The 27,699-nt window shown below is 28.5% G+C and overlaps 5 protein-coding genes across 10 annotated transcripts; 3 read left to right on the top strand and 2 right to left on the bottom strand.

Annotated features, from left to right (window-relative positions):
* The first annotated feature begins 2,767 nt into the window (after window positions 1-2,767).
* Window positions 2,768-6,088, top strand: LOC132909502 (uncharacterized). Its single transcript, XM_060964363.1, has 2 exons — window positions 2,768-3,310; window positions 3,650-6,088. Exon 2 carries the CDS (start codon window positions 3,655-3,657, stop codon window positions 5,791-5,793), a length of 2,139 nt encoding a protein of 712 aa, XP_060820346.1. The 5' UTR covers window positions 2,768-3,310; window positions 3,650-3,654; the 3' UTR covers window positions 5,794-6,088.
* A 658-nt stretch (window positions 6,089-6,746) lies between these two features.
* On the top strand, window positions 6,747-14,027 carry LOC132909498 (probable phosphorylase b kinase regulatory subunit alpha). Of its 6 annotated transcripts, none has more exons than XM_060964356.1 (15): window positions 6,747-6,965; window positions 7,502-7,893; window positions 7,988-8,433; window positions 8,507-8,822; window positions 8,903-9,116; window positions 9,195-9,304; window positions 9,394-9,541; window positions 10,378-10,556; window positions 10,631-10,781; window positions 11,156-11,448; window positions 11,825-12,380; window positions 12,453-12,505; window positions 12,586-12,744; window positions 13,333-13,590; window positions 13,682-14,027. In XM_060964356.1, the coding sequence occupies exons 1-15, from the start codon at window positions 6,863-6,865 to the stop codon at window positions 13,907-13,909; spliced, it is 3,606 nt and encodes a 1,201-aa protein (XP_060820339.1). In that variant the 5' UTR covers window positions 6,747-6,862; the 3' UTR covers window positions 13,910-14,027. The 6 variants fall into 6 exon arrangements, with proteins under 6 accessions (XP_060820339.1, XP_060820342.1, XP_060820338.1 ...); XM_060964359.1 differs by lacking the exon at window positions 9,394-9,541 and adding an exon at window positions 10,043-10,190 and having other exon boundaries at window positions 6,748-6,965; window positions 11,228-11,448; XM_060964355.1 differs by lacking the exon at window positions 9,394-9,541 and adding an exon at window positions 10,043-10,190 and having other exon boundaries at window positions 6,748-6,965.
* A 53-nt stretch (window positions 14,028-14,080) lies between these two features.
* Window positions 14,081-15,655, bottom strand: LOC132909510 (large ribosomal subunit protein bL28m). The gene is made up of 6 exons (XM_060964378.1): window positions 15,520-15,655; window positions 15,174-15,340; window positions 14,768-15,026; window positions 14,545-14,688; window positions 14,268-14,443; window positions 14,081-14,192 (listed from the first exon to the last, which is right to left on the bottom strand). The coding sequence occupies exons 1-6, from the start codon at window positions 15,541-15,543 to the stop codon at window positions 14,138-14,140; spliced, it is 825 nt and encodes a 274-aa protein (XP_060820361.1). The 5' UTR covers window positions 15,544-15,655; the 3' UTR covers window positions 14,081-14,137.
* A 47-nt stretch (window positions 15,656-15,702) lies between these two features.
* LOC132909503 (translation initiation factor eIF-2B subunit epsilon) lies at window positions 15,703-18,934 on the top strand. Its single transcript, XM_060964364.1, has 2 exons — window positions 15,703-16,916; window positions 17,116-18,934. Exons 1-2 carry the CDS (start codon window positions 16,227-16,229, stop codon window positions 18,355-18,357), a joined length of 1,932 nt encoding a protein of 643 aa, XP_060820347.1. The 5' UTR covers window positions 15,703-16,226; the 3' UTR covers window positions 18,358-18,934.
* Window positions 18,529-27,223, bottom strand: LOC132909499 (rabphilin-1-like). The gene is made up of 10 exons (XM_060964361.1): window positions 26,881-27,223; window positions 24,417-24,563; window positions 23,608-23,746; window positions 22,874-23,353; window positions 22,140-22,678; window positions 21,574-21,764; window positions 20,789-21,048; window positions 19,967-20,113; window positions 18,936-19,359; window positions 18,529-18,831 (listed from the first exon to the last, which is right to left on the bottom strand). The coding sequence occupies exons 2-10, from the start codon at window positions 24,494-24,496 to the stop codon at window positions 18,704-18,706; spliced, it is 2,388 nt and encodes a 795-aa protein (XP_060820344.1). The 5' UTR covers window positions 24,497-24,563; window positions 26,881-27,223; the 3' UTR covers window positions 18,529-18,703.
* Between the last annotated feature and the right edge of the window lie 476 nt (window positions 27,224-27,699).

Here is a 27,699-nt window from a genome sequence, read left to right as displayed (position 1 = left end):
TATTATTATCACCAATCTAATGATGACATTTTTAATTAAACAAAATATATTTTTTTTGGTATATCAATAATAGATTATTTTCAAATTTATGTATATAAATCTAATTTTAATTGATAAAAATTCAACAGAATGTAGATCCATATCCCGAAAATTATAAGAAATGTAGGGTATCATTACATTTATACACTAGAATGGAATTTTCATATTTTTTATATGGTATCATATTTATATTATACAATAACTTCTGATATAAAACCCATATTAACAAAAATTAACCAACTACGAGTTACTCAAAATAGTAATATTTATAAATTATATCCACTCAAAGTACGTGGAAGTTTGAATGTAAATACACAATTTATTCCTCCTTTTGTTTTGCAAAATTTGATGACTCATTTTCATTTCTATAAATCTACATAAAATTTTTTCAAAATGTTTTCAAATGTTGCATAAAATATTAGGAAGCAAAACTATAAGTATACAACATAATAATGAGAAGACCTACTTAAAAATTTTTTAAAATAATGTCTAATATCTTCAATTCTATATGCAGTTACTAAAATAATTATATCCAACTGCATGTAAGATTTACTGTGATATAAATTAACCATATGATAATTCAAATTGAAAAATTATGAAGATTTTATTTTATAACATTTAATATGGAGTAAGATATATGTATATATATAATGCGTGTAATGCATAAGTATTATATAATTGATGGTTTAATTCCTAAATATTATTATAGTAGAAAAATATTTGTGTTTCTAAAATATAAGATAAATTCATGCAATTTTTTAATTTAAAAAGAAGGCTATAAACAGTATACAGCATCAATAAATGCTAACTTACATACAATAACAGTAGATAACACATAAGTAATATAATAAGCTTAATGTATAAATTATAAACAAAATTAATAGTATTTTACATGTTTTTCATTTGTGAGACTTTATTTGTAAAATAAATTTTATTTATTAAAATACAAATACACTGACTTCTAAGTAAATTTAATATATAAAATTTATATAAAATTAATTACAATTTAGAAACATATGTTCATTTTATGATCATAATATGCAATATATTTAAATTATAATTTCGTATAACAATAATTTTTGTATAATAATTCATAATTTAGAAGTGAAAATTATATACAGCACAAATATTGAAAATACTATAAACATATATTTATTTTTTTGGTGGTAATTTTCATTTAATAAAATGTGATGATAATTTGAATTTTATGTAATAAAATTATGAAAGTATTAATGTGACAATGTAGAGTATATGTAGTAATCGACAAATTTATTAATCAGAATTTTATATATACAGATCTCGTTTTAATCAATGCACATAAATATCATTAAAATTACTAATGATACAATCATTAGGTACATAGCTCACTTTAAGTTTAGCTTACTCTCTAACTGATTTCTGGCATATGAATTTTCCAAAAGTATCTAAAGTTATTTTTTAAAATTGAGTAAAAAGATCTTTCAGTGTGTTTATGTATATTAATTTAAGTGGCACACAGTGCTGCGTATACGTACTTAAAATATCCTAATCAATTATATTCAATAAGATTTACATTATCTAGTCAAGAAAGTATGAGGAAGGTATATAGCAACATTGTTTAATATTACAAAGATGGAAATTGAAATATATTATAATAATATATCATTTTATGAATAATATAAACATCTGTAAAATTTGATGATGAATTACAAAAATTTAATAAAATACCATTGTAGAAAATAAAGAAATATATTTCAATGATTTGCGTTAAATAAATTGTTCTACTTGACCCTATTTTAAAAATATAAAAATACTTGCATTATTTATACAATTTCTGCTGTTGGTTTGGTGTGAAAAGATGAAAAATGTATTATATGATTGAATACGAAACTGATACAAGTAATTTGTACAAATTAGCTTAATAATAAAAACAATAAGGTTACAATAGTTCATGCGAGCTTGTGAAGTTTTATACATATGACTTGTTCACGCTTTGTGAATAGCACATACTGTGTCATTAATACTTCGAGATATCAGATGAGGATGCATGCCCTGATGATGGATGGTTTATTTAAAGTGTCAGCAAGGATATCTATGTATGCCTCAGACCATTGGTACTGCAGTATAATTATAATATTGCTTTATTTATACTATGTGCGATGAACTTTTATGGGTGTGTCATAAATATTAAATCTCTAAGTAATTATGTTTATGATTAAAATAATTATGTATAAGTATATATCTTCCTAAGAAATCTTGTTTATTAAATATATACAAACATATGTAACAAATTTTGTGAATAGTTATATGAGCAAATGTCTGTAATTTCAAACTTGCAATATCCTTAAATATACAACATATTTCCAATAGGTATAATTGTTTTTAATTAAAATAACTCTTCCTTCTATAATAATAATTTATTGTCTACACTAATATTTTCAAAGATTTTTTTACAAAAGGCTGTTCAATCCATTACTAGATACTGTAGAAATTTGTGGATTAAATATATTCAAGTAGTATGGTATAATGTAAAAGTGTTAATTAAGAAAGCAGTAATAAATGTTATATACTAATTACAATACCAATATATATGCACTGGTGTGAAAAATTAAAGAATCACTCAATTTTTAATGAAAAATTGTCGATATTTAAATTTAAAACTTTGTGGAAAATAATTGTCCCATAATCCAACTGGGCTCATTTCAAAGCATGAAGCTTCAATTTTCACAATCCTGAGTTCATTTTTTTCTCAGATGATTTTACATTACTTAGCGGGTAGGAAAGTGAAAATGGATTTTATCTCTTAAAATTTTAGAAGTACAAACGTCCCTACGGGTGCTCTCAGACTATTAATAATATTGTCAGTATTTTAAGGTTCTCAATAAATATTGACAATATTGTATTGACAATACATATTGATACTTCTAGTTGAGAACCCTGAAATATTGACAATATACATATATTGATAGTCTGAAGGCGCTCTACTGGCATTGAAAAAATATTTTTATGTACAAAGTTATGGATTTGAAAATCGTAACCTCCCCTTTACAATGACCTCTTAAAACTCGATGTACCATTTCTTGTTGCTGCTTTTCTGACAGCTAGGAGTCTTACCCCTTCCATCAATGTTTCCAAACTTAGTGTAAACCTGCATATATCATATGATATATGCACGTGCACGTGCACGTATTAACTTAACCTCAATTATTTATGTCCAAATATATGAAACTTCATATATTTTTATAACAGAAGTATAACAAAAACTTTTATAGTAATTGGAGAAGGAAGAAAGGTAAATATGATTTTTAAACTCGTACTTTATTTTATCTTATTTATTATAACTTCTGCCTTTCGGCTAGGGATAGCTTCTGGATTACATCTTCAAATTCACATTTAAATTAATTAATGTAATTTATAATATCTGGCTAGGGATAGCTTCCGGATTACATCTTCAAATTCACATTTAAATTAATTAATGTAATTTATAATATCTATAATTGATTACAAAGAAATTAGATATTTGAAAAAGTTGATTATAATTTAAGTCACAGTAAAGCAAGAATATAAAATATTAAAATCGATGTAACTGATGAAATATATTAATAAGCCAAATTACAAATACTTTTTTTAGGCAAAATGGCGAAGTCACATGTAACAAACAAAGCTCCTCGAAAAGAGGGATTTAAACGTTCTGGGCACAGCATGAATCCTGAACGACCTACAGAAGGATTAAAAGGTGTAGCGAAGGTTCGAACAAAAGCAACAATTAAAAGGTTACAAATGTACCGGAATCAAAAACCAAAGCGTGATCGTAAAGGACGTATCATTAGTCCAGCTCCATTCCAAGGATGGGAACCATCTGGTACTATGTCTCGTGTAGAACCTTCGCAGAGATGGTTTGGCAATTCTAGAGTTATTTCTCAAAATGCTTTACAAAAATTTCAAACTGAATTAGGGAAAGCAATGAAAGATCCTTACAATGTAATTATGAAGTCTACGCAATTGCCGATAACATTACTTCAACAGAAGGCTGCAAATGCAAGAGTGCATTTATTAGATACAGAAAGTTTTGAAAGCGTTTTTGGTCCAAAAAAAGTACGAAAAAGACCAAATTTATCACTATCATCATATGATGAACTACAAAAATTAGCAGAAGAAAAGCAAGAAACGTACAATTTGGAAAAGGATTCTAAGGATGTTGATCTTGTACGTCCAGATACAGGTATTAAAGAAGCTCAAAGAGACTGGGTTATGTCTGCAGGACAAAGCAAGAGAATTTGGAATGAATTGTACAAAGTTATAGATTCTTCTGATGTTATTTTACAAGTATTGGATGCCAGGGATCCTTTAGGAACTAGATCACCACCAATAGAAAAATATCTCAGAACAGAAAAACCTCATAAGCATTTAATGTTTATTTTAAACAAAGTAGATCTTGTTCCAACTTGGGTAACACAAAGATGGGTTGCAATATTAAGTGCAGAATATCCAACAGTGGCCTTTCATGCTTCTATGACGCATCCATTTGGTAAAGGTTCTTTGATTAATTTGTTGCGCCAGTTTGCAAAACTACATATTGATAAGAAACAAATCAGTGTAGGTTTTATAGGGTATCCTAATACAGGTAAAAGTTCAATTATAAATACTTTAAGATCAAAGAAAGTATGTAGTGTTGCACCAATAGCAGGAGAGACAAAAGTATGGCAATATATTACTTTGATGAGACGTATTTACTTGATAGATTGTCCAGGCGTAGTTTATCCATCAACAGAAACTGACACAGAAAAAGTATTGAAAGGCGTAGTAAGAGTAGAACTTGTTCAAAATCCTGAAGATTACATTTCAGAAGTATTATTACGAGTAAAAGAAGACTATATACGTAAGACATATAAAATTATGGAATGGGATGATCACATTGATTTTCTGGAAAAGTTTGCACGTAGAAGTGGCAAATTATTAAAGAAAGGCGAACCAGATATCACTATCGTCTCACGAATGGTTTTGAACGACTGGCAACGTGGTAAATTACCATTTTATGTTCCGCCTCCTGGTTTTGAAGAACCATTGACAAAGACAACAGATGAAATTCCTGTTGAAAATAACAATTCTGAAAAAGAGAATGTTGACATGGATAAAACTGAGGATACATCAAATAAAGATCTACCAAAACTTCAATTATCTGTAATACAAGATTTTCGGAAAATTAGGGTTGGTTTACCATATTCAGGTGATGATATCAAAAATGACCTATACATTGAACCCAATGCATCCAATGAAAATGATCTGACAGAAGAAACTGATTCAGTTGTGTCTGATTTGAATAATGACAATATCAATGAAACTCAAAATGATGAAAATATACAACCTGGAGAAACATCAGTAGGAAATGAGGAAATTGTTGAATCCAATCAAAATTTAAAAAATGGAAATGAAAAAGAATTAAATGAAGAAAATTCTGATGATGAAATTCATTTGCCATTAGAAAAAGATACTTTATTGCAAAGTGTGTATGATGAGGTGGAAATGGAATATGATTCTAGTGATACTGAAATGTTAAATACAAATACTACATCAAGTAGTGGAGTATTTAAAGTTTCTTCAGCATCTTCTAAGATGGAATCGCTAATAGAAAAAGAAAAAAGGTTAACAAGCAAACAACGACGAGCCATAGAAAGAGCTAGTAAAAGGAAGAAAGTTGGTAGTAATTTTTATGAAATTACAAATGTAAAAAATAGAAATAGAAACAGAAGAATACCTAAAGTTAAACGTAAATAATTCATAACTAAGGAAATGAAACAATTAAGAAAATATAAACAGTTATTTATGTAATTGAAATTCAGAAACAAAAACTAATCTAAATAAGAATAGTAAATTTTAATATGTATAGTAAATTTTAACATATAAATACATTTTTTTATTATTCTCATTTATGTTATAAATAAATTGATTTACACTAACAATCAACTCATTGAATATGAAGTTATGTAAAAATTATTTTGTTACTATGTCAAATTTGTATATATTTTAACAGATCCATAAAAGAAGTATTTAAAGTTTGGATATAGAATAATTTCCAGTTGATTGTTTATTCATACCTAGTCGATAATTAATGACGTTCAAGTGTACTTGATAAATTTTCAAGTACAATTTTCTCTAAAACAAAGCTTCGGACAAAAAGGATTTTATTTTACATCTTCTTGCTTTTTCATAAGGAATCACCTCATGCCCGTTTGTACATGTTATTAGACCCCATCCTGTATATCGATAATAAATATAGCTATTATAGCGCGATTGATATTTTAGCATTTGTGAAACTCCTTTTTAACAAGTAGGTAATATTTATAAACAAGAAGTTTAATTTTTCGTAGTGATTGATATAGTGCACCTTATGATCAATTACATATTATAGAAATTTAAATAACTAATTAACTAAATTAATGTAATTTGCATCCATTTTCGAAATATATCATAGGTTTTGATTAGTGAAAAAATTCGTTCGATTGTTATTGAGTAATTGTTTATGATAAGAAAATTTAGACAGATTCAGGTAATTTATTTCAAAATTTATAGAGATTCAAATTTGGGCAGATTCAGATAATCTATTGCTCGTACATTAATATAGTAATACTTATAATTTAAACAGAAAAGGTTGCCATTTTCGTGAAACTATTTTTGTTAAATGCCGCTTTTCGGCTTCCGGGTATATTATCTTACTACCACATGGTCACGTGATGTTTTGGGACCGCATTAGTCATTGGTCACCAACTTAGTGATGTATATTAGAAAAAGAAAATAAACCAGTTAACCAATTATACCAGAGAGAAAATTCCTGGTATACTACTCGATGAAAATAATATTGCATTTGTGTGACCAATCACCAATGCGAGTTCCAAAGTATCACGTTGCCCGCTTCTCGAAATTAACTTCACCCCCTCCCTTATTGTTCGGTCACTATATTCCTATGCTATGATATATACATATATACATATATACATATATTGTACATATATTGAACACATACTTTGCAGTTATTTAATGATGGTGTAAAATATAGAGGTCCGCTGTGTTTGACATTCGTTTCACATTGTAGCTATGTAAAATGTTCACATGAGAAGTTTTACAATTTGTACAAATGTTATGAAATGTACATGTAACGAACTTTTATAGTTTCTGTGTGACAATTTACTTACATATATATTTATATATACTTTTTATTAATCAAATAAGGATATCAAGAAATTATTGTAAAGGTGTTTTAGAGAAATAATTCAAATCCAACCTCAAAATGCAATGAGAGATAATAAGCATACTATATAATTATAAGAATTTAAAGCGTTTTTTAAAGAAAGTAGATTCAAAAATATTTTCAAAATTTCGACACATATATTCCAAATGCGTAGTCGTAGTAATTCTGGTGTCCGTTTGGACTATTACCAACGGATTGTACATAAAATTATTATGAAACATCAGAATGTTGTCACAGGGCTTTTCCCTGCTAGTCCAGAAAATGACCATGCATGGGTTCGTGACAATGTATACTGTATTCTCGCTGTTTGGGGTCTTTCAATGGCATATAAAAAGATAGCTGATGCGGATGAAGATAGAGCTAAAACATATGAACTGGAACAAAGCTGCGTAAAATTAATGAGAGGTTTATTGATGGCAATGATGCAACAGAAAGAAAAAGTTGAACGATTTAAGTCCACTCAAAATCCATATGATGCTTTACATGCTAAATATAGTTCTGTTAACGAACAAACTGTTGTGGGTGATACAGAATGGGGTCATCTTCAAATAGATGCCATATCCCTTTATTTATTAATTCTAGCCCAAATGACTGCATCTGGTTTACAAATTGTTTTTAACTTGGATGAGGTACATAAATTATAACATATATTGTAACTAATATGCATTATATATGAAATAATTTTTGGTATAGTAATTATAAATATATATAATTTAACTTCAGGTAGCATTCATTCAAAATTTAGTATTCTATATTGAATCAGCTTATTGTACTCCTGATTATGGAATTTGGGAGAGAGGAGATAAAACAAATCATGGATTGCCAGAACTAAATGCTAGCAGTATTGGAATGGCAAAAGCTGCGATGGAAGCAATGAATGAATTGGACTTATTTGGTGCAAGAGGTGGACCTACCTCGGTAATTCATGTATTAGCAGATGAAGCACAGAAATGTCAAGCTGTTCTACAATCTATGTTACCACGTGAATCCAATTCGAAAGAATTAGACAGTGGTTTATTATCTGTTATAAGTTTTCCAGCATTCGCTGTAGATGAACCTAATTTAATTCAGTTAACAAGAGATGCTATTACTAAGAAGCTACAGGGTCATTATGGATGTAAGAGATTTTTGAGAGATGGATATAAAACACCAAAAGAGGATCCTAATAGGTAAAGTATATTAAAGAAAAATTAATTCTATGCATATTAGCATTTTCTAACCAATTTACTATGCTTTTAATAGGCTCTATTATGAACCATGGGAATTACGTATGTTTGAAAATATAGAATGCGAATGGCCTTTATTCTTTTGTTACTTAATCGTGGATTATTGTTTCCAAGGCAATAAAGAGGCAGTAGCAGATTATACAAAACAATTAGAACAAATTATGATCAAAGCAGAAGATGGAATAAAGTTAGTACCTGAATTGTATTCTGTAGAAACTGCAAATGTATCGGCAGAATATGCTGAACCAGGTAGCCAAAAGCGTGTTGCATTAGGCAGATGCCCATTTATGTGGGCTCAATCTCTTTACATATTAGGAAAATTATTACAAGAAGTAGGTGTATAACTATAGAAAAATTAAATATGGAGAAGTTAAAACTATTTTCTTTTTTAATTTATATTTTCAATTAATAGGGTTTCCTTGCTGTGGGTGAATTGGATCCGTTAAATAGACGTTTGTGTAGCGAGAAAAAGCCGGATGTTGTAGTACAAGTTGTTATTTTAGCAGAAGATGCTGAAATTAGAGAAAAAATAGCTCAACATGATATTCATGTACAAACAATTGCAGAGGTTGCTCCAATTGAAGTGCAACCCGCAAAAGTCCTCAGTCATTTGTATACATATTTAGGTATATACGAAATATATTTATTAAATAATTTGTTGTGTATTTAAGTCGCTTTTGTTAATCTAAAATTATTACTTTTAGGTCGAAATAAAAAATTAGGATTATCTGGACGCAAATCAAGAGACGTAGGAATTTTAAGCACCAGTAAATTATATTCTTTGAATGATAAAATATTTGCATTCACTCCACAGGTAAGGAAGCTGATGCTCATCGAACTGTCTGCTTTCTATACTTTTATTTCTTTTCTTACGTTGCCTCTTGTTCTTGCATCAAACATTAGTTGACAGACATGACCCGCTTCTACATCGCATCGGACTATGAACTCATGATTGACATATTCAAAGGCGAAATTAATTTCTTGAAGTCTAGCTGGCAGAACATGTTAGGCCGGCCTCTTGTTGTCATGCCCCTCAAGAACATTCATCTAGGTATAGTAACTTAATATTTAAAAACTATAATTTTCATCTGTGTTACTTTTTATTATCTAATACATGGAAGGTTGTGATAATAAAATTTCAAAGCTTAAAAGTAACAGAGATAAAATATATAGCTTTTAAACAAAGCAGTTCCTTTTTGGAGTTTAATTTCTTATTGAAATTATGCAAGTACATTATCCAAAAAACATCTAACATGTCTGCCTGCATGCGTGCATTTGTTTTTGTTATTAGTTTTGCTTTTGTGGTTATGGAAAGTTTTAATGCAATTTTATTAGCCATCGTTAATATTTTGCTAATTATTAATTTCTACTATATGATATTTAAATGTCATTGTCTTCATCATAAGCGAAATCAATTAATGTTATAAAATAGTTAAACATAAAAGAAAGAGGAATTGAGGAAAGGCCGTTTTCTTTTCGATATAAAATCTAACATTCTAAGAAGATAACAGCTTATATGTGCGGTGGTGTGCGCGTTTGTTGCATGTCTTAGAACTTTGATGCGGAGGAGTACTACACTACAAATGATGCAGCCCTCCTTGCCAACACTTTTACAACCAACTTGGCCTTCCTCACCATCAACTGGAAGCAAATGCTCGGCAGACCAACTATAACACTTGTTGCTACTCATAATCATCTAGGTATGCCATAGGCAGCTTTAGATCATCATTCAGGACAAAAATTTATTTAAGATGTGTGCTAAAAATAGGATAGAATTCTCTCAATAGTGATACATCCTACAAGTAATATAGAAAATATTGCTTTCTTTATTCTTAGATAACATTAAAAACAATCTTTTCACTTTATATAGCACAATTATTATTTCAGACCAAGGAAAGATACCATTGGCAATGATAACTACTATGAAGAAATTAAAAAGTGGTTATATCAATGGTACAAGAGTTTCATTAGGGAACTTAAATGAGTTTTTAAGTACCTCTTGCATCACAAATCTAAGCTTCTTAGGAAGTTCTGAAGATGGTAGACCAGATAAATTGAATCCTCAGGTGAACAAATATTTTTGTTGCAAGTTAATATACATAATTTCATATTTTATATATATTTATACATATTTGATAAGGTCCAACAATATTTAGAAGAACATCTGATGCGTGCATTCCCACATCGTACAGGTCTCCTGAATAGACCGATAACCAAAACTGGAAAAAATTTAAGACGCAGAATGTCAGTTAAAGGTGCTATAAAGAAAACAAGATCAATTGCTGTAGAACGTAAGTTACATTTATTTCGTATATTAATTACATACAAATTACTTAAATTCTTAACATTTTGATTGTGTGCGATTTAAAGTGGATCTTTAAACATTTGTACAATGTGATCCTATATACTATGGTTCCTACCATCCTACAAGAACGTAAGTGTACATACTAACATTTGATAAATAATTTCCAAATTATAATGAAAATCAATATTTTAACACATCCATTCTGTTTATGAACATAAATTATAATTAATATCAAGAATTTAACATGTCTATTTTGTTTTTAAACACATATAATTTTAAATGAATTTAATAACCAAATAGTTGAATGAGTTGAAAATAATTTTTGAGAAAAGTGAAAAAATGTAAGTATATAATTTGTAGCTGAAATTCTTGGGGTGGCAGGAGAAGATAGAAGACCTTCTGCTGTTCTAAATACAAATCCATTTATTGAAGTGACAGATACAACGTTAACTCCTAATTCTACGCAGTCGGCTTCTATGGATCGAACACCGTCCCCTACAGATGAATTATTATCTTGGACAAATTCTCCAAAGTTACATAGACACAGAGGTATAGGTGAAACTCAGTATGCAGATACAGAAGTCGAGGAATTGTTAACCATGCTTCGAGAAACTGAAAGTTTAGAAGAACAAGGAGATATTTTGCAATATCTTGTAAGTACAAGCAAGAAAACATTTCTATAGAATGAATTTAAATTTAATTTCATTTAGTACTATAAAATTCGTTATTCAAAATTTTATTAATAGGTTACTTATTGGTAAACATTAAAAATTTTTAATTTTTGTTATAAAGTATAACAGAAAAATAATATGATAATGAAAAATAGGGAAAATAATGTCTTTTTCTATATAATACATGATCAATCCTCTAGCAACAGAGCAATTTTATTAACAAATAGACAGTTAGTTTCAAAAACAAGTATTATCATGCATATGCGATTATTCATCATTGAAGAATTAAAGTTGTTTCTAACATTTTTGAAAAATATTTTCTATTGATTTAATAAAAATTTTCAATTTAAATACTTAGGTTGATTCTCAAGGTCTGTATTTCAATACTGGTATGGTAGAAGAAGGTCATCCAGTTTTGATAAAAGATTTACTGAAAGATCTCTACGAAAAGGCTTGTCAACAAAAAATGTGGGGTATTGTACGCCACACAGCTGGCATGTTAGGAAAACGAGTAGAAGATTTAGCCAAAGCAGTCACTGATTTATTAGTTCGTCAGAAACAAGTTACAGTTGGAATGCCACCAACTAACGAGCACACTATTGTCGCACCATTGCCAGAAAATGAATTACGAGCTTTAATTCATCAAGCGTATGGAGATGATGAATCTACTGCTATGCTAACGCAAGAATTACTTGTTTATTTAGCAATGTTTATTAGAACGGAACCGCAATTGTTTCTTGAGATGCTCAGACTTAGAGTAGGTTTAATTATTCAAGTAATGGCTACTGAATTATCAAGAACTTTAATATGTACAGGAGAAGAAGCATCCGAGCATTTGCTTAACTTATCGCCATTCGAAATGAAAAATCTTTTACACCATATTATAAGCGGGAAAGAATTTGCTATTAGCAGTGGTATGTTTAACATGTTAATGAAATAATACATGAATTTTATTTTCATGTAAAAATAATTTTTTCTGATTTTAGTTGGTCGGGGAAATTTTTCTGTTATCAGTTGCAAATCTAGTAAAGTTAGCAAGGTAATAATCGTTAAAGTATATTAATACACATGATTATTGGATTTTAATACTTTTATTGTAATCCTAATACCTTATTTTAGAAATCACAGATTGGAGGCTTCTTAAGTCCTGATCAAACTGATGGTAACGAAGTAGAACCAGACCGACAAGGTCAATGGTTACGACGACGAAGGTTGGACGGTGCATTAAACAGAGTGCCGCGAGATTTTTATCCTCGAGTATGGCAAGTGCTCGAACGAGTAAGTATACACGTGTGCAAAGTATTTCAGGTATTAACGGACAAGCTTTGGAAACACATAAGCGATAAAAATTAAAAAAAAAACGTTAGTATAAATATATGTTCATTATTGTTTTGTTTAAAACATAATGTTCAAAACATAAGAATGTAAAAAGCAAATTTAGAAAAAAATTCAATGTAAAAACCAACAGTTATAGATTTTCAATGTAAAGGAAATATTTCTATTTAAAGTAAATTTTATTGGATTATAAAACATAATTAATTCAACAAATTCTTGAAATAGACCATTTTACTATATGCATAATATCGATCAATCTATTATTATGTATGTACTTTTAATATATCTTTGGTTTTAACACGCAGAAATAATTTTTTATTAAAGTAATTCTAAAAATTGTGTTACATTAGAACTAAACCTATGTAATGCTTCTTAACTTATAATAATAATATTATTCTTTCTTGAAAATAATACATATACAATTTTTTCTTTATTTTAAACAATTTTGCATGATCCTGAAGTTTGTCCATTAAAACTTGTGATTTTCCTGTATTTAAAATTTATCATTTGCTAACATTTCAACTGTTACAGTGCCAAGGTTTGGCAATCGAAGGTAGAATTCTACCTCAAAATCTTACACAGGAAATGACATCAGGAGAATTAAAATTTGCACTAGCAGTAGAAACTGTATTGAATACTATACCACAACCAGAATATCGTCAGTTAGTAGTCGAAGCTTTAATGGTACTAACTTTAGTAACTGAATATAATGTGGCAACATCTTTGGGAGGACTTATTGCTGTTGAACAATTAGTTCATAAGGCAAATGCTATCTTTTTAGATGATCAGGTATAGTATTAATATATAATACAATATAATATCTATCAAGTATATAATATACATATATATTATATATACTGAATTCATTTAAAATAATTAGATGAAAATTGATGGTGATGCTACTCTGTGTTGTGCTAAACCAAAAGAGCAACGTGAAACAACCGCAATGGGAAATCTTCTTTGTGGTGGAGCAGCGTATGTTTGTCAACATTTTTATGATAGTGCTCCAAGTGGTAGTTTTGGAACAATGACATACATTACAAGAGCCATAGCCTCGCTATTAAATTGTTTACCAAAGGATGGTGATTTGGAGTGTTCAATATCGTAGTTATTTATTTCTTAGAAATAAACAATTTTTAGCTAATTATGTCTAGAAGTCATCTTATAATTTAAGTTTGTGCTAGTTGTTTAATATTCGCTTGTGAAATATAAGAAATTTAACCCGTCATTCAGTTTTCTACATTGAGATTACCATATAAAAATGAAAATCAAACTCTACTGTGAATTAACTACGTCATATTTTTTATTTATAATGTACAACAATATAATATACTTATTAATTCGATTTTGAAGAAGTGAAAGGATTCCAGGGTAGCTTCCATACTGAAGGTCTGTAAAAATAATATGCTATTATATCCTCTTGCAAACACAAAAAATAAAAAAAATGTAATTTATTATAAACATACTTCTCTGCAGTTTCTTGAGCTATCCGACTTTCTTCTTCCTTAAGCTTGGCAATTAACTCAGACCTGTATTGAAGTTTTAAAGGTTTCACTTCGTTTTTTTCTTCATTTTGTTTTATGAATTTCTGACAAGCTTCTTTATATGTTAAACCATACCATTCAATTTCATCTCGTGTATACTGGGAATATATATTAATATAATAATTATATTAATCATATGATAATTAAAGTAATTGATTTCAAAATTAAAAAATATTAAAATTATATTAAAGGAACTTACAGCTGTTAAATATTCTTTATATTTATTATAAATTTCTTCTTTTTTAACAGGATCATCTGGATATAATGTTTTATCAAGCAATGACAAAAGTATCTGACGTTTTATTTTTAGTGCAAGCTCAGACTTTAAATCACAGGCAGGAGTCTATAAATAATTAGAAGCATTAAACGATAAAAGATAATATTTACAATGTTTAAAAGTATTTTATAACTTATCTATGTACCTTTAATAAATAGTGATCAAAACCATAATGTTCATTTATTAAATCAATAGTCCTATTGGTAACAACAACACTTATGTATTTATCTAGAACTTCACTATAAACTACAGACTTTTTAAGAATAGGAAACCAAAAGCGAGGGGCTCTGCGAGCATATTTATGCTTCTTTGTAAAACCTTGTATGATAGCTTCACCACCCCATATTCCTTTATGAAACTCCTTAGGATATAATAAGGGTAATGGTACATTTTGCACTGGATATCTAAAAGTAAATTTCATTTAATAATATTGAAGATATTAAACATTATTACAGAGAAAAATGTGGTTACTGATAATCGAACTAATATTTCAATATTAAATTTTTAAGTATCAAATAAGAACATTTGAAAATATGTTATTAAATATTTACACTTCTCCTGTTTCTTCATTTTTTACATATCTGCCCTTTTGCTCTATATAGTGAACAGCAGATGGTGTTTGCATTTTCCATTCTCTCCAAAACTTTTTATATTCTTCTGGTAATGTTGCACCAATTCCTTTTATCCATCGTGTAGGTTTTGGTATATAATATAATTTCTAAAAATTTACATATATGATCATTAGTATTATAATATAAAACAATTTTTAAATCAAATCTTTTTCCAAACGAGAACAATAAATACAGATGTATATGTAAAATTATAATGGTATGAGAAAATTTATTGGAGGTTAAGTTTTATAAATGTATTATTTTTTAATGCAGTATAATACATTACCTTGCCCAGATGTTTCATTGACATGTTTTATATTTTCGAAAATTTGTATTAAAATAACAGAATAATTCTCTTGATGTGTTTAAATTATTAGACTACAACAGAGATAATAAATAATATTGAGTTATAAACAGTTCTCGACACTCACTAGGGAAAACCGTCCGGAAATTGAATCGTGTTTAGTAATGAGAAATCAATATAGGTCAATAAAGCCCGCGTTTTTGCAAACAAACAGAGATGAGTAGAGTGTCTCTATTTTTTTTTAAGACGTTTATAACATGTCACGTATGCACAAAACGTTCTACCTTCTATGTTGATTTTCACAATTCAATTTTCGGACAATTTCTTCAATGCTATTTATATGATCTATGTGATTTGAACCAACTCTTGACACTCATTACCGGAGCCTAGGGAAAATCGTCTATACGACCAGAAACCGTGATCTATTTATATGTGATGTATGATCGTATCCAGGACATTATTCTTGAACTATATTAATATCTTGATTGATTACATCAGTAACAAAAAACGGAGGAATACATATATTATTTAAGTTTTAAGTATATATGGGAACTAATTTTGTACTTGAAACGATATTGAAACACACAGTTGAAGGTTCTTAGTAAACAATATTGTCCAATATTTCTAACCTATAATGAATATCTTGCATGAATTGCTTTAAGGATTATAAAAAGCTCAAATAAAACGAAATGACTACAAAAATGGGGAAGAAACAAATTATACAGGCTGTAGTTCTTGCAGATGATTTTATAACGAGCTTGACACCTGTACAAGATATATTCCCAACTATATTAATGCCTGTAATAAATATTCCAGTGTTAGATTATTTGGTGGAAACACTGATTAAATCCAGAGTACAAGAATTATTCCTTTATTGTAGCAATCATGTAGACTTGATAAGAGCATACATCAAACAGAAAAAATGGTTTAAAATATCAGTTTCTTTAATTGTATCAGATACTTGTACTTCTCTTGGAGATGCTCTTAGAGATATTGATACAAAAGGTTCAATTCGTGGTAATTTTATACTTATAAGAGGAGATGCATTTATCAATGCTGATCTTACCAATCTTTTAATCAATCATTGTGCAAAACTGAAAGAGGATAAAGGTGCATCCATGACCATGGTGCTAAGAAATATTGGATCTATGAATGAATCTTTCTTGAAGCATGAATCATGTTTGGTAGTTTCTGACAAAAGTAGCAGAAAGATTTTACATTATAATATAATACGGAAAGATTTGAAGAAAGTGAAGTTAGAATTAAATTGGTTTTTGGATCATAGTGAGATTGAAATTAACACTTGTTTTATGGATACTCATGTTTATTTATGTTCTCCTTCTGTGTTACCATTATTCTCTGACAATTTTGATTTCCAAGTAAGTGATATATAATATAACTAAAAATACAAAATTAAATTTCTTCATATTTAAAAATGTATATTTTTTGCATTACATTAAATAAATGTTTTTTAATTAGTTTTTTTAAGACATAAGTAATTAATCTAATATCTTTTTAACAATTAAAAGTAAGAAATGAACAATATATTAAGTAATAATCTTTATATGTTATTAACAGACAATGGAAGATTTCATTCGAGGAGTGTTGATGAATGAAGAAATTTTAAATTCTCGAATTTATTGGCAACAATTAAATTCTCAGGATTATAGTCTGCCAATTGTATCATGGAATGCATATCATACTCTTAACCGAGACATTCTGAACAGACATAGTTTCCCACTTACACCAAATGCTATTCCATTTTTAAAAGATTTTATTTATATGCCAAGAAGCACATATAAACATAAAAATGCCACCCTTGCTAAAGGTTGTGTATTAGAGAAAGATAGTATATTGTGCCAAAATAGTATTCTTGGGAATAATACGTCTGTTACAAGATCAATTATTGGAAATCATTGTTTGGTAGGGTCTAATGTAACAATTAAGAATTCTTATATTTTGTCAGATAGTAAAATCGAAGATAATTGTACTATTGTAAATAGTATAGTATTTCCAAATTGTTTTATTAAAGAAAACACACAAATAAGTGGATGTATATTATGTCCTAAAACAATTATTCGTACTCCAAAGGAGTATATTGATTCTATCATAGAATCAGAAAATGACGAAATTTCTATAAAAACAATATCAGAAATTGATCCATGTAATGAATTTCAACTCTTTAAGATTTATGATACACTAGAAAATGATAATTATGTGCCTATAAATACAGATACATCAAGTATTGATGAAGGTTCTGAATGTAATTTTATTCCAGATGACACAAGCTTGTTCTTATCTGAAGTTATTGATAGCTTATTAAGAGGTTTTCAAGATAAACTTAAATGTGAAAACTTAATTTTAGAAATAAATTCATCAAGATATGCATACAATGTCACTATGAACAAAGTAACATATAATGTTATTAAAGCCATATTAAGTTTACCTTTCCATTATCTTTCAGAAGAAAAGGAAATTCTAACTAATCTAGATTATCATAAAAATTTAAAACGTGTGGTAACATATTTTTATCCAATTATCTTGAATTATGTTAAAACAGAAGATGCACAAGATGACTGTTTACATGCAATAGAAGAGGTTGCAAGTACAACTCAAGAACTGTTACCATTTTTGAAACTTCTGTTGCATATGCTTTATGATAGAGATGTATTATCAGAAGAAAAAATTTTAGAATGGTATGAATCTAAAGATAAAGATATAGATTCACATGAGAGGAATAAAGTGAGAGCAGCAGTACAGCCGTTCATTAAATGGTTAGAAGAAGCTGAAGAAGGTTCTAGTGACAGTGAAAGTGATTAATCACATATTAACCTCTTCAACAATTTTGGGAAGGTATACTTAAAATTTTCCATATATGATTATTGTAAAAAATAAATCTTTCTAGTTCTTGTATTATTTAAAAATTTCTTTTAAAATACGACATTAAATTAAATAAGAAAAGAGATGAGTAAGATAATAACGTTTCCTATATGTAATATAATGTCTTTATTTTTCTGTCACTTTTTTTGTAGAATAGTACATTTTGAGCAATTGTACGAATCGCATGTAAATAAATTATATTTTGTAGATTATTATGCATACCGAATATATAGATCTTATTAAAACATGTTGAATAACACAATAACAAAAGTAAAAATATAAATTATCATTCTATAGGCAAAATAGTATCAATTAAGTTATGCCAAGCTCGATGACGGTGGTCTGGAAATTTGATTACGTCTATCCAGTGTCGTAGTCGTGCTCCTTTGCTATTACAACTTAGTTCAAGTCCACCTAAATAAAAATAAGGAAGATATTGCTATAATATATATACGTAAACTTCTCTAATACAACATACAGTAATATAATTATTAAATTTGAAAAAGTTAATACATTACCAAGGTAGTCATTACTTTTGCCAAAATCCTTATCCCATACTGTGAGATATAATGTAAATTTCATAAGATCTGTTAATCGAGTAGCAAAAGCAAACTCTTCGTTCCACTCTGGATTTAAAGTTTTCCATTTGATTGTTGTACTTTGCGCATTGCGATTTGTGGTTTTCTTTGATACTAGCTTTTTAGCAGTAATACGTGCGATTGAATAGTCGAAGACACGTTGTCGATGATTGTTTGTCACATTCTCTATAAGGCACAGCTTGACAAATGGATCAGAAAATCCGTTACTGTCCATAGGAAGAAGATTTGTAGCTCGATGAATTGTGACCGTCAATGCTCGCCGTCTTGTACAGTAACTTAGACTCACTTGAATCTGTCCTCGTCCACTGGAAATCACGCCCCAAGCTGCTTCTTCGTTGTCCACCTATGCCAACGTCGAGCTCTTATATCTTAGTGTCTGCAATAATGTAAGTAAAGTCGGCCGTCGCGAAAAATTTTAAACGCGGGAAATGATTATGTTTATAAAGATTAGTAATTAAAGATCAGTAGAATTCTTGAAAGATAGTGAAACGTTAAATGCACAAGGGGAAATAATGAACGATATGCAGATTTGATAGTATAAAATTAAGAAAACATTCGCGTCCAAAACGTTAAAAAATTCGATTTTTGGACTTTCGCATTTATATTTTCTTTTTGAAGATATCAAAATAAAATTTATAACGTTGCTAGAGTTATGTGTCACTGCTCACTATTTTATAACTATTTAAAATATGAATACATACATATATATATAGAAACGAATGAATCTTGACTCTTTAATAACTGTTTGTTTTTCTTTTTATACACGTATTTATTATGTACATATTTATATATGCCAAAAATCGACTCGAAAAACCATCTTTTAGACTAAAACACTCCTCGAAATAGAGCAGTATAATTAAAATAATATAATAATATGCTTATATCACTTGTAATCGTTATTACTTAATATTAAAAAGAAATAAAAAGATTAGAGTTCTAATTATACATACTGCATAGTGATCTTGTAACGGAACATTGTAATGTTTTGTTTGGTGCGGTTGTAATTCATGCAGAGGAAATTTTGCTTCTCCCAGGAAATCTTGACCTGCTGGATCATCCTGAAGGATTAAGATGTGTAGTGCCTTGCCATTCCATATCTATCATAAATCATTAATTTTTTCAATTAATTTTGCGATATTTTACATCATTATCATTTAAGGAGGGATATACCTTTATGAGTCTCATAAAATCAATTCTCTTTTATTCATTTATTTAAAAACTCAAAGGTACAATGTCTCACAAAAGTATTTGATTATTTACCATAGAAAACTTTTATGTATATTTATATTGTATATGTTACATAAAACATTTTAAAATTCTATTAGCACTGTAATGAGAAACGACTATTATGATTATATTGGTTAAATTTAAAACCAATCTGTTTACCACAAACATATATTTCATATGTACAACAAATTAATATATAGCACGAACAATCATTTCAAGCCTACATATATATATATATAGTATTAAAGATAATCCCATTGAATATTGAGACTTACTACTGTAATGGATAACTGATTGTTTAAATACTTTTGTTATGTCTGTAAAATATATGCTTGTATTAAATATCTTGTAGTTTTTATGTACATTTTTAGATGTTTCAGACTTTACTGATATGGTCATGATAAGCAGGTTTTATTATAGTGCTAATGACATTTCAAAATGCGTTCTGTAACACATATAATAGTGGTTTTCTACAAGTGTTTGAATATTTTCGTGAGCTATTGTATCCTTCCTTAATCATTTAAAGAATCTGGTTTTATTCATACATCAGTTTCCGTTGTTCCATAGAAATTTAGAGTCTCATTGAATTCTGGATCCCGTGTTTTGTGGACCGTTTTTGTTCGAAGTCGCTTCGTGGTCCCAACTATGTCAACTGGTAATATGTTGAGTTTGCAGAACGGATCGGCAAGGCCATGAATATCCATTGGTTGCAGACCTCGTGCTCGTTCTACTTTGCACTGGAGACATTGAGTTGTTGGGTCGTATCGCAAAGCGACTTCTAGAGTTCCATAATTTTGTCTCGTTTCTATTTTGAAAAATATAGTTTGATTACATGAATTTAAACCTCAGATTTCAAATGTTTAGATCCCAGATTTTAGGTACTTCTTAGCAACTTTCAATGTCATGAATTAATGTTTGGGTCATGTCATGAGTATTTGATATTATCAATAAGTTGGTTTTGAAAGAAATTTATTGGATATAATTATAGATCAGAAATGTTTATATCATATCTATATATTAGTTTTTCTAATTTAATTATATATAGAATTTGAAATTACTTCAAAGCTCAAAATGCTATGTCTTTGGTCATATCAAATAAAGTTTATACCTATGCAATCATATACATAATGTGTGAAATTCTAGAAAGCCTGATATTCTTATACACGTATATCATCCAATTTCTGGACTATTAAAAATTCTTGACTCAATATTCTTAAGCTTTCACAAATTTCTAATAGATTTCTAACACATCAATCTTTTAATGATATTTTTTAAATATATTTTTGTTTTAATTATTCTTGTACTATTAGATATTAGATTGTATACCTACCATATTCTGGTGTTTGTTGTCGTATTAAATCAATTTGATTGTTGCTATGAAGATTCCCTTGTTCTGAGGAAGATTGGTTCCTTTCCTGATCTATACATTTCTCATAGACCTGAGGTTGTTCTGGACCTTGTTCCATTGACACAATTGTCATTGTCGTTGTTGGTATCATTGGAACTGTTGTAAAATTCGATCTGTAAGATATCAACTAATATTAGCTAAACTTCCACTCTTTCATCAGGTTGTATAATAATAAGTTCATTCGCATTTCTTTAAACATGCATCAGGTTTTTTAATACAAGCATGCTGCTTGTTTAGGATTGCCATTTGTATTTAAATAATATGAAAATAAACTGTGTATCTATGTGTGGAAAATAATTTTATGTTATCACAGACTCATAGCTGAAAATATATTATAGTTCTGAAACTAATGATATTTGGACCCATATTTATTAAGGCATTTTAAAATTTGACTCCTTAAAACTTTGATTTCTTAAAACATCTTAAAATGTAATATCAGAAAACAAATGAACTTATTATATAATCTAATATTTATCATTCTTATCTACCTGAAAGATAGTATCTGAGAGCTTTTTGGTTGATCACATAAATTAATCTCTAATTTACAAGTAGCTTCATTAATATCCTCGAGCTTTTTGTTCTTGTCATCGATAATTTCATCTTCAAACGAAACATGCTGTTCGGTTTGAGAATCATTGCTGCTAGCTCTTAGAGATATTCGTGAACGAGGGCTTGTAGGAGATGGTGAAAGACGACTACATTGAGAAGTAATAGAAAGGGTAGATCTGTCTAACTGATCTAAACATTCCTCGCGGCTATTTAATGGTGAGAGGCGATGTCCTCGCGATTTAGATGTACTACTAGTTGGTTGAGCAGAATTCGATGATGATGAATAAGTTTTAGTAGTAATACTATCTTGATTTCTTTGTAAGCTTGACAGTGAATCAGATTGCCCTCGAGCTAAAGCTAGGCGTCGTGTTACTTCTTCATCAGAAGAAGAATCTTGAGGCTCTGCAGATTCAAGGGATTTATTACCTCCGATTGTCCAAGTGGATGTCTTGTGAATAGACCTTGACCATCCACGTTCCTGTAATTTTAAGAAAGCTACGTTGTACATACATTATGTAAAAATCTACTATGTACATGCCTTAAATTTAAACTATTATAACACTATTATAGTGCAACCTTTGTTCTAGCAATATTTTTAGCATAAAATTTTAATTGAATTTAATCACAAATTAAAATAAAGTAAAAAGGTATAAAATATAATTTCTATACATACCTTTTTCTCTGGTAAAATATATTTTGGCATTCCTTTGAGAAACCAAGCGCCACTTTTCTTCCACATTTCTCTACTCTCGGCGCAGATTCGGCAAAGAAATTGCCTCTGACCACTACTAGATCTACTAACAATTCGTTGCATAGCTGTTCTTTCTTTTGTTCTTTCTCTTGTTGTGGGGACATTCGTAAGTATTGAATTTAATTCATTAGTCTCGATACCACATTTCTGACATATGTATTTTCGACAATCTTTACAGAGATTTGCTGATGCACCTAATACTGCACCAAATTTTTCACCACAAAGTGCGCAAGAACACACACAGTGTGCACTGTTCAAGCATCTGCTACTGCATCTTCTCCTTTCATTTAATCTTGTTGTAGTGACTATACAGACATTGCGTTTCATATTCTCTAATCTTTCTACTAATCTACCGATTCTTTCCTGTTCTGATAAATTTAAAGCTTCTGCTCTCTGGATGACCTAAAATATTGAAAGTAATGAAAAGAGGATAAATATGTGAGCTGTTTACTTTGATCGACATTTAATCCTTATGTGTTAATTAATAATATATTTATTATTTTATAGAATAATCATTCTTCTAAGGAAATTACTGTGTATGGAATTATTGTATACATACAACTTACATAATACAAAATTAGAAATCCATTTAAAGGTCAAAAGCTTAAGTAAGAAGGAAAAGGAAAAGTTATATTTGTATTTGTTCGAAATTTTACCTGTATAATCGTCTGTTGTTCCTCCTCAGTAAGTACAAATGATTGTGCACATCGGTTTGTGCCACTTGAGTAAGAATTGGAGTAAGTACCCCATTTTGAATCTAGAGAGCCAGTCTTTACAGACCAACCTGTTTGCAACCTAATTATTGATATTTTAGTAAAAATGTATGTGTCTTATTGACAAAAGGAATATATAAGAATTCAAATCACAATGATAGGCAACTCATATTATAGAATAAATTATTCATCTAACTATCATATATATGTACATAATGCATAAATAAGTAAAATAAGTAATTCTGAAACGGTCTTTTAACTTTGAGCAGCATGAAAGATGACTAAGCTTAAAACATTGATTAAATTAAATTTCTTTTAATTGTGACATAAATTTTGTAAATTTCTCAGAATTCTCTCTCTCTCTCTCTCTATCTCTCCCCCTCTCTTAGAATTTTTTACTTACTTTTAAACTGAATTTTTAAATTAAAAATTTCTTTTTGACTGTTAGACTACAAAAAAACTTAAACAAATATTAAAAGCGAAATAATTCTCTTTTTAGATATCTAACTTTGATAATATTTTAAATAATTGTTCTATGAAAAATTCTACTTCTGTTGTTTTTCTATAATATAAGATTTGAAAATACATTTTTTGTACTCTGACTATATCTAAATGTAGAACAACTTCCAAACTTTCATTCTGATATTTATTCATTCTATTTCATTCTAATACTTATAAATTAAATTAAATTTCATAGAAAGACTCTCTGTTTTCCTATATGCTTATAAAGAGTTGTTGAAATTTATGCTTACTTTGCTCTCAATGACAAATGTCTATCATTTGGACAGACCCATCTGGTTCCTCCACTTATATCCTTTACTGTCATGTCCATTGTTTATCTTAGTAGAATTTTGAAATCATTTGAAATATATCAAAAACATTTTGTAATGTACATTAGCCTATAAAGAATAGACATTTAATTAGTTAAATTCTATGATTGATAATCAAAGACATCTTTTGATTGATTTTTTATTGAAAAAAATTTTTTTCGAAATCTTTAATTCTCAGATGTGTCGTGGACCGAAATTTGACTTACATAGCTTTTATTCGAAACATTTCTTTGTCAGGTTATTCGAAATGCCTAATGAATGATGTTTAATCTTAAAGGATACACCCTATATATAAATATCTCAAGTTTTAATAAATGAACTTCAAGATTGTGTAGAATTAGTTCAAATAAAAATGATGTACGTGTATGTATATAAACATGAAAAACAGTAGTATTACTGTCAATTGCTTATAATCTAAAACATCCCAATTTTTTAGAATTACATTAATGAAATTATGATTTTTTCTAAATTATTACACTAAGAGGTGAATTTATTAATAGAATTGAAAATTTTTTTTTTTGTTTCTTAAAATTTAAAAAAGAAAAATAGAAAAATATTGAAAGTAATAATCGATTCAATAGAAAGTTTTGTGAACTACGTATATAATGAGATGGCCTTTATTTCGAAAATTTATGAAAATAAATCTGTTCTAAGACTATAAACTTCTGACGATATGTATCATCGACAGTATTTATTTCTACTGTACTGTTTATATTCTGAAGCCATTTTTAATTTTATTCATTTGTGTCTGACAGATTTTGTTAACAAATACTGCTCTTTCACTCATCAGGTCCAGTTCAATGATTGTTTTCTTTTCTTGTTATTATTAATGATCATGCAATTCAACTGTCTGATGAAATATTTAAATTTTCAGTTGTGTTAAGACCGAATAATTTATAATAATTAAGATGTCTATTATGTTAACGAAAAAACGTTATTTCTTACTTTGCGTTATTATTTGAAATTATCATTTGGAAATAATTCATTTTTCGAATAAGATATTAGAAATTTATTTGTATTAATTATTATTATTATTATTATTATTATTATTATTAATTATTTGAATTAATCATTTAATCAGATAAATATTGAAGAACCAAAAGAGAAGCTAAAATTTAAAAGAACAATTTTCGTCGAAGATAGATGCGCAACAAGTATTCGTTATACTTCCGCTCTTATATTATTTAAGTAGCTAAAGGGAGACTATATTTGGACCTAAATCGATATTTCAATGGTTCACACTTACATCGACTCTTACTTTCTTAATGCACCGCTACAATATGATTAAGTTGGAAAAGAAAAGCCGTCTTTATAAAACCAACATCTTCTAAATTAAAGATAACAAAAAAAGCCAAGTAAAACTTGATTAAGAATTTTTAAAAATTATTTAAAATATAATTAAAAACTAAAAAGAGAAAAAATATTTTTCAATTCAACAAGATCTTCTGAATTAAAGAAAGTCGAAAAGCAGAAATAATATTACTTAAAGCAGAAATAAAATTACTACGAAAAATAAAATTATAGTATAGTTAATGCTTTAAAATGTAGTACTGCTCTGCTTTTAAATTGTAAAATGTAGCTATTATTGAAAACTAAATTACTTAAAATATAATTATTATATCGAAATGTTATCTGAAACAAATCATATGAAGCAAAACATATGTACGCAAATAAAAAACCATGATCGATATAATACATTGAAAGGAATTAAACTTGATAAATATAACGTAGTATTGTAGTATAGTATTGACTATAGCGATATATTTGCCGGAAAAAAAGAGAGGCACGAGAAGTGAAACAAGAGAAGAGATTCGTGACGCGTGGCAATCGTATCGTTAACTGAAAAAAAGAATGAGCGCGAAAGTCCTACGTTGAAGGGCGATCAATCGAAAGCTCGTGACGCATGCCATCATTCCTCACAGGACTGCATTGATAGCAATTTCATTATTTTTACACGAATAGCAAAAACACATGTAACTCACCAACAATATATTAAACTATATACAGCTTTAATATTCTGTTCAATATTATTCAAGCATTTAACATACAAAATTTTACCAAATATCTCAATTAAATTAGAATTCCAACTTGTAAACCTAAATATGCATAAAAGATACGAAAATTTTAAATAATACGATAAAAATAAAAATAAAAATTCCACCCACTTTCTCAAAAGTAAATTGATTAGAATCCACATAATTTCAAAAGCGTAAAAATAGAAAACAAAGCAAATGTAACTTAAACATATGACACCCAATATTATAAATGAACCTAACTAATATATCAATTTAAATATACAACCATAATAAATAGATAAAATATGATATTTTTTAAGTCGTTAAAAAGAGTTTAATTTATGTATGTGAATTTATATATGTATACTTACGTAAATATGCACAAACTTGTAGCGTTTAATTTGAAAGTAGATAACCGCTTTGGATTAACATAACTATAAACAATTAGATGATTCGTAAAGATTTGTAAATCTTGTAATGTAGAATGTTAATGTCTATAGTATTTTTGAGAATGGTATTGTCTCATGGAATACAGAATTGAACTTGCCACGGCATCAGCTAGCCGACAAGTGGCTGCTATTATCGCTGAAACTGGCCTACAACTCCGCTTCGCTTCCGATACAGGCGCAGAAGGGTGCGAGTCATGCGTGAGATTCACAGGGATGTACCTAAGAAATTCACCTATAGAGCGTCTCGATTGAATTAGTTGAAACAACAAAACAAAAAACAGCAGGCATGCTGTTCTTCGTCCTTTTCCTTTTATCCAATTTTATATCATAATATATAAAGACCTTTATTTCGTTCCACTTTATGTCATTTGTAAAATTTGTTAACCTACTATTTGATTTGATAATATTGAAATTATATTGGTCCATAGAAAGCATAGTAAATAAGGTACAAAAATATTCGTATAAAAATATCCATTTCATTATGTTATTATATGTTATTCGTAAAGCTTAAAGATATTATACATAAAATTTATTATTTGGTTTAAGTTAATAGGATTTATATTGGATAGGCTGTACAATGGATTGATTCACATAAAGTAAGAAGATAAGTTGCTCTTTATGAAGAAATATATTATGTATCATATAAAAATCTTCGTTTCATTTTACTTTACGTTGTTTGTAAAAATTAGATTCAGTTACGTGTGAAACTTATGTCATTAGAATTACGTTGTAAATGTAAAT

Source organism: Bombus pascuorum, chromosome 8 (assembly GCF_905332965.1).
Source record: "Bombus pascuorum chromosome 8, iyBomPasc1.1, whole genome shotgun sequence".
NCBI classification, from domain to species: domain Eukaryota; kingdom Metazoa; phylum Arthropoda; class Insecta; order Hymenoptera; family Apidae; genus Bombus; species Bombus pascuorum.
The sequence above is the reverse complement of the archived record's forward strand: the minus strand, read 5'-3'. Positions and strand labels throughout refer to the sequence as shown.

What these genes read in the sequence shown, in the direction of transcription:
- LOC132909502 (XM_060964363.1), top strand. Translation starts at nt 3,655, where the DNA reads ATGGCGAAGTCACATGTAACAAACAAAGCTCCTCGAAAAGAGGGATTT.
- LOC132909498 (XM_060964360.1), top strand. Translation starts at nt 7,411, where the DNA reads ATGCGTAGTCGTAGTAATTCTGGTGTCCGTTTGGACTATTACCAACGG. An exon ending in TTGTTTTTAACTTGGATGAG is followed by an intron (nt 7,894 to 7,987) that starts GTACATAAATTA and finishes ATTTAACTTCAG; the next exon opens with GTAGCATTCATTCAAAATTT. An exon ending in TCATTTGTATACATATTTAG is followed by an intron (nt 9,117 to 9,194) that starts GTATATACGAAA and finishes TATTACTTTTAG; the next exon opens with GTCGAAATAAAAAATTAGGA.
- LOC132909510 (XM_060964378.1), bottom strand. Translation starts at nt 15,543, where the DNA reads ATGTCAATGAAACATCTGGGCAAG. An exon ending in CAATGAAACATCTGGGCAAG is followed by an intron (nt 15,341 to 15,519) that starts GTAATGTATTAT and finishes GTAAATTTTTAG; the next exon opens with AAATTATATTATATACCAAA. An exon ending in GCTCAAGAAACTGCAGAGAA is followed by an intron (nt 14,193 to 14,267) that starts GTATGTTTATAA and finishes TTATTTTTACAG; the next exon opens with ACCTTCAGTATGGAAGCTAC.
- LOC132909503 (XM_060964364.1), top strand. Translation starts at nt 16,227, where the DNA reads ATGACTACAAAAATGGGGAAGAAACAAATTATACAGGCTGTAGTTCTT. An exon ending in CTGACAATTTTGATTTCCAA is followed by an intron (nt 16,917 to 17,115) that starts GTAAGTGATATA and finishes TGTTATTAACAG; the next exon opens with ACAATGGAAGATTTCATTCG.
- LOC132909499 (XM_060964361.1), bottom strand. Translation starts at nt 24,496, where the DNA reads ATGGACATGACAGTAAAGGATATAAGTGGAGGAACCAGATGGGTCTGT. An exon ending in TCTCAGATACTATCTTTCAG is followed by an intron (nt 21,765 to 22,139) that starts GTAGATAAGAAT and finishes GATATCTTACAG; the next exon opens with ATCGAATTTTACAACAGTTC. An exon ending in ACAACAAACACCAGAATATG is followed by an intron (nt 21,049 to 21,573) that starts GTAGGTATACAA and finishes TTTTCAAAATAG; the next exon opens with AAACGAGACAAAATTATGGA.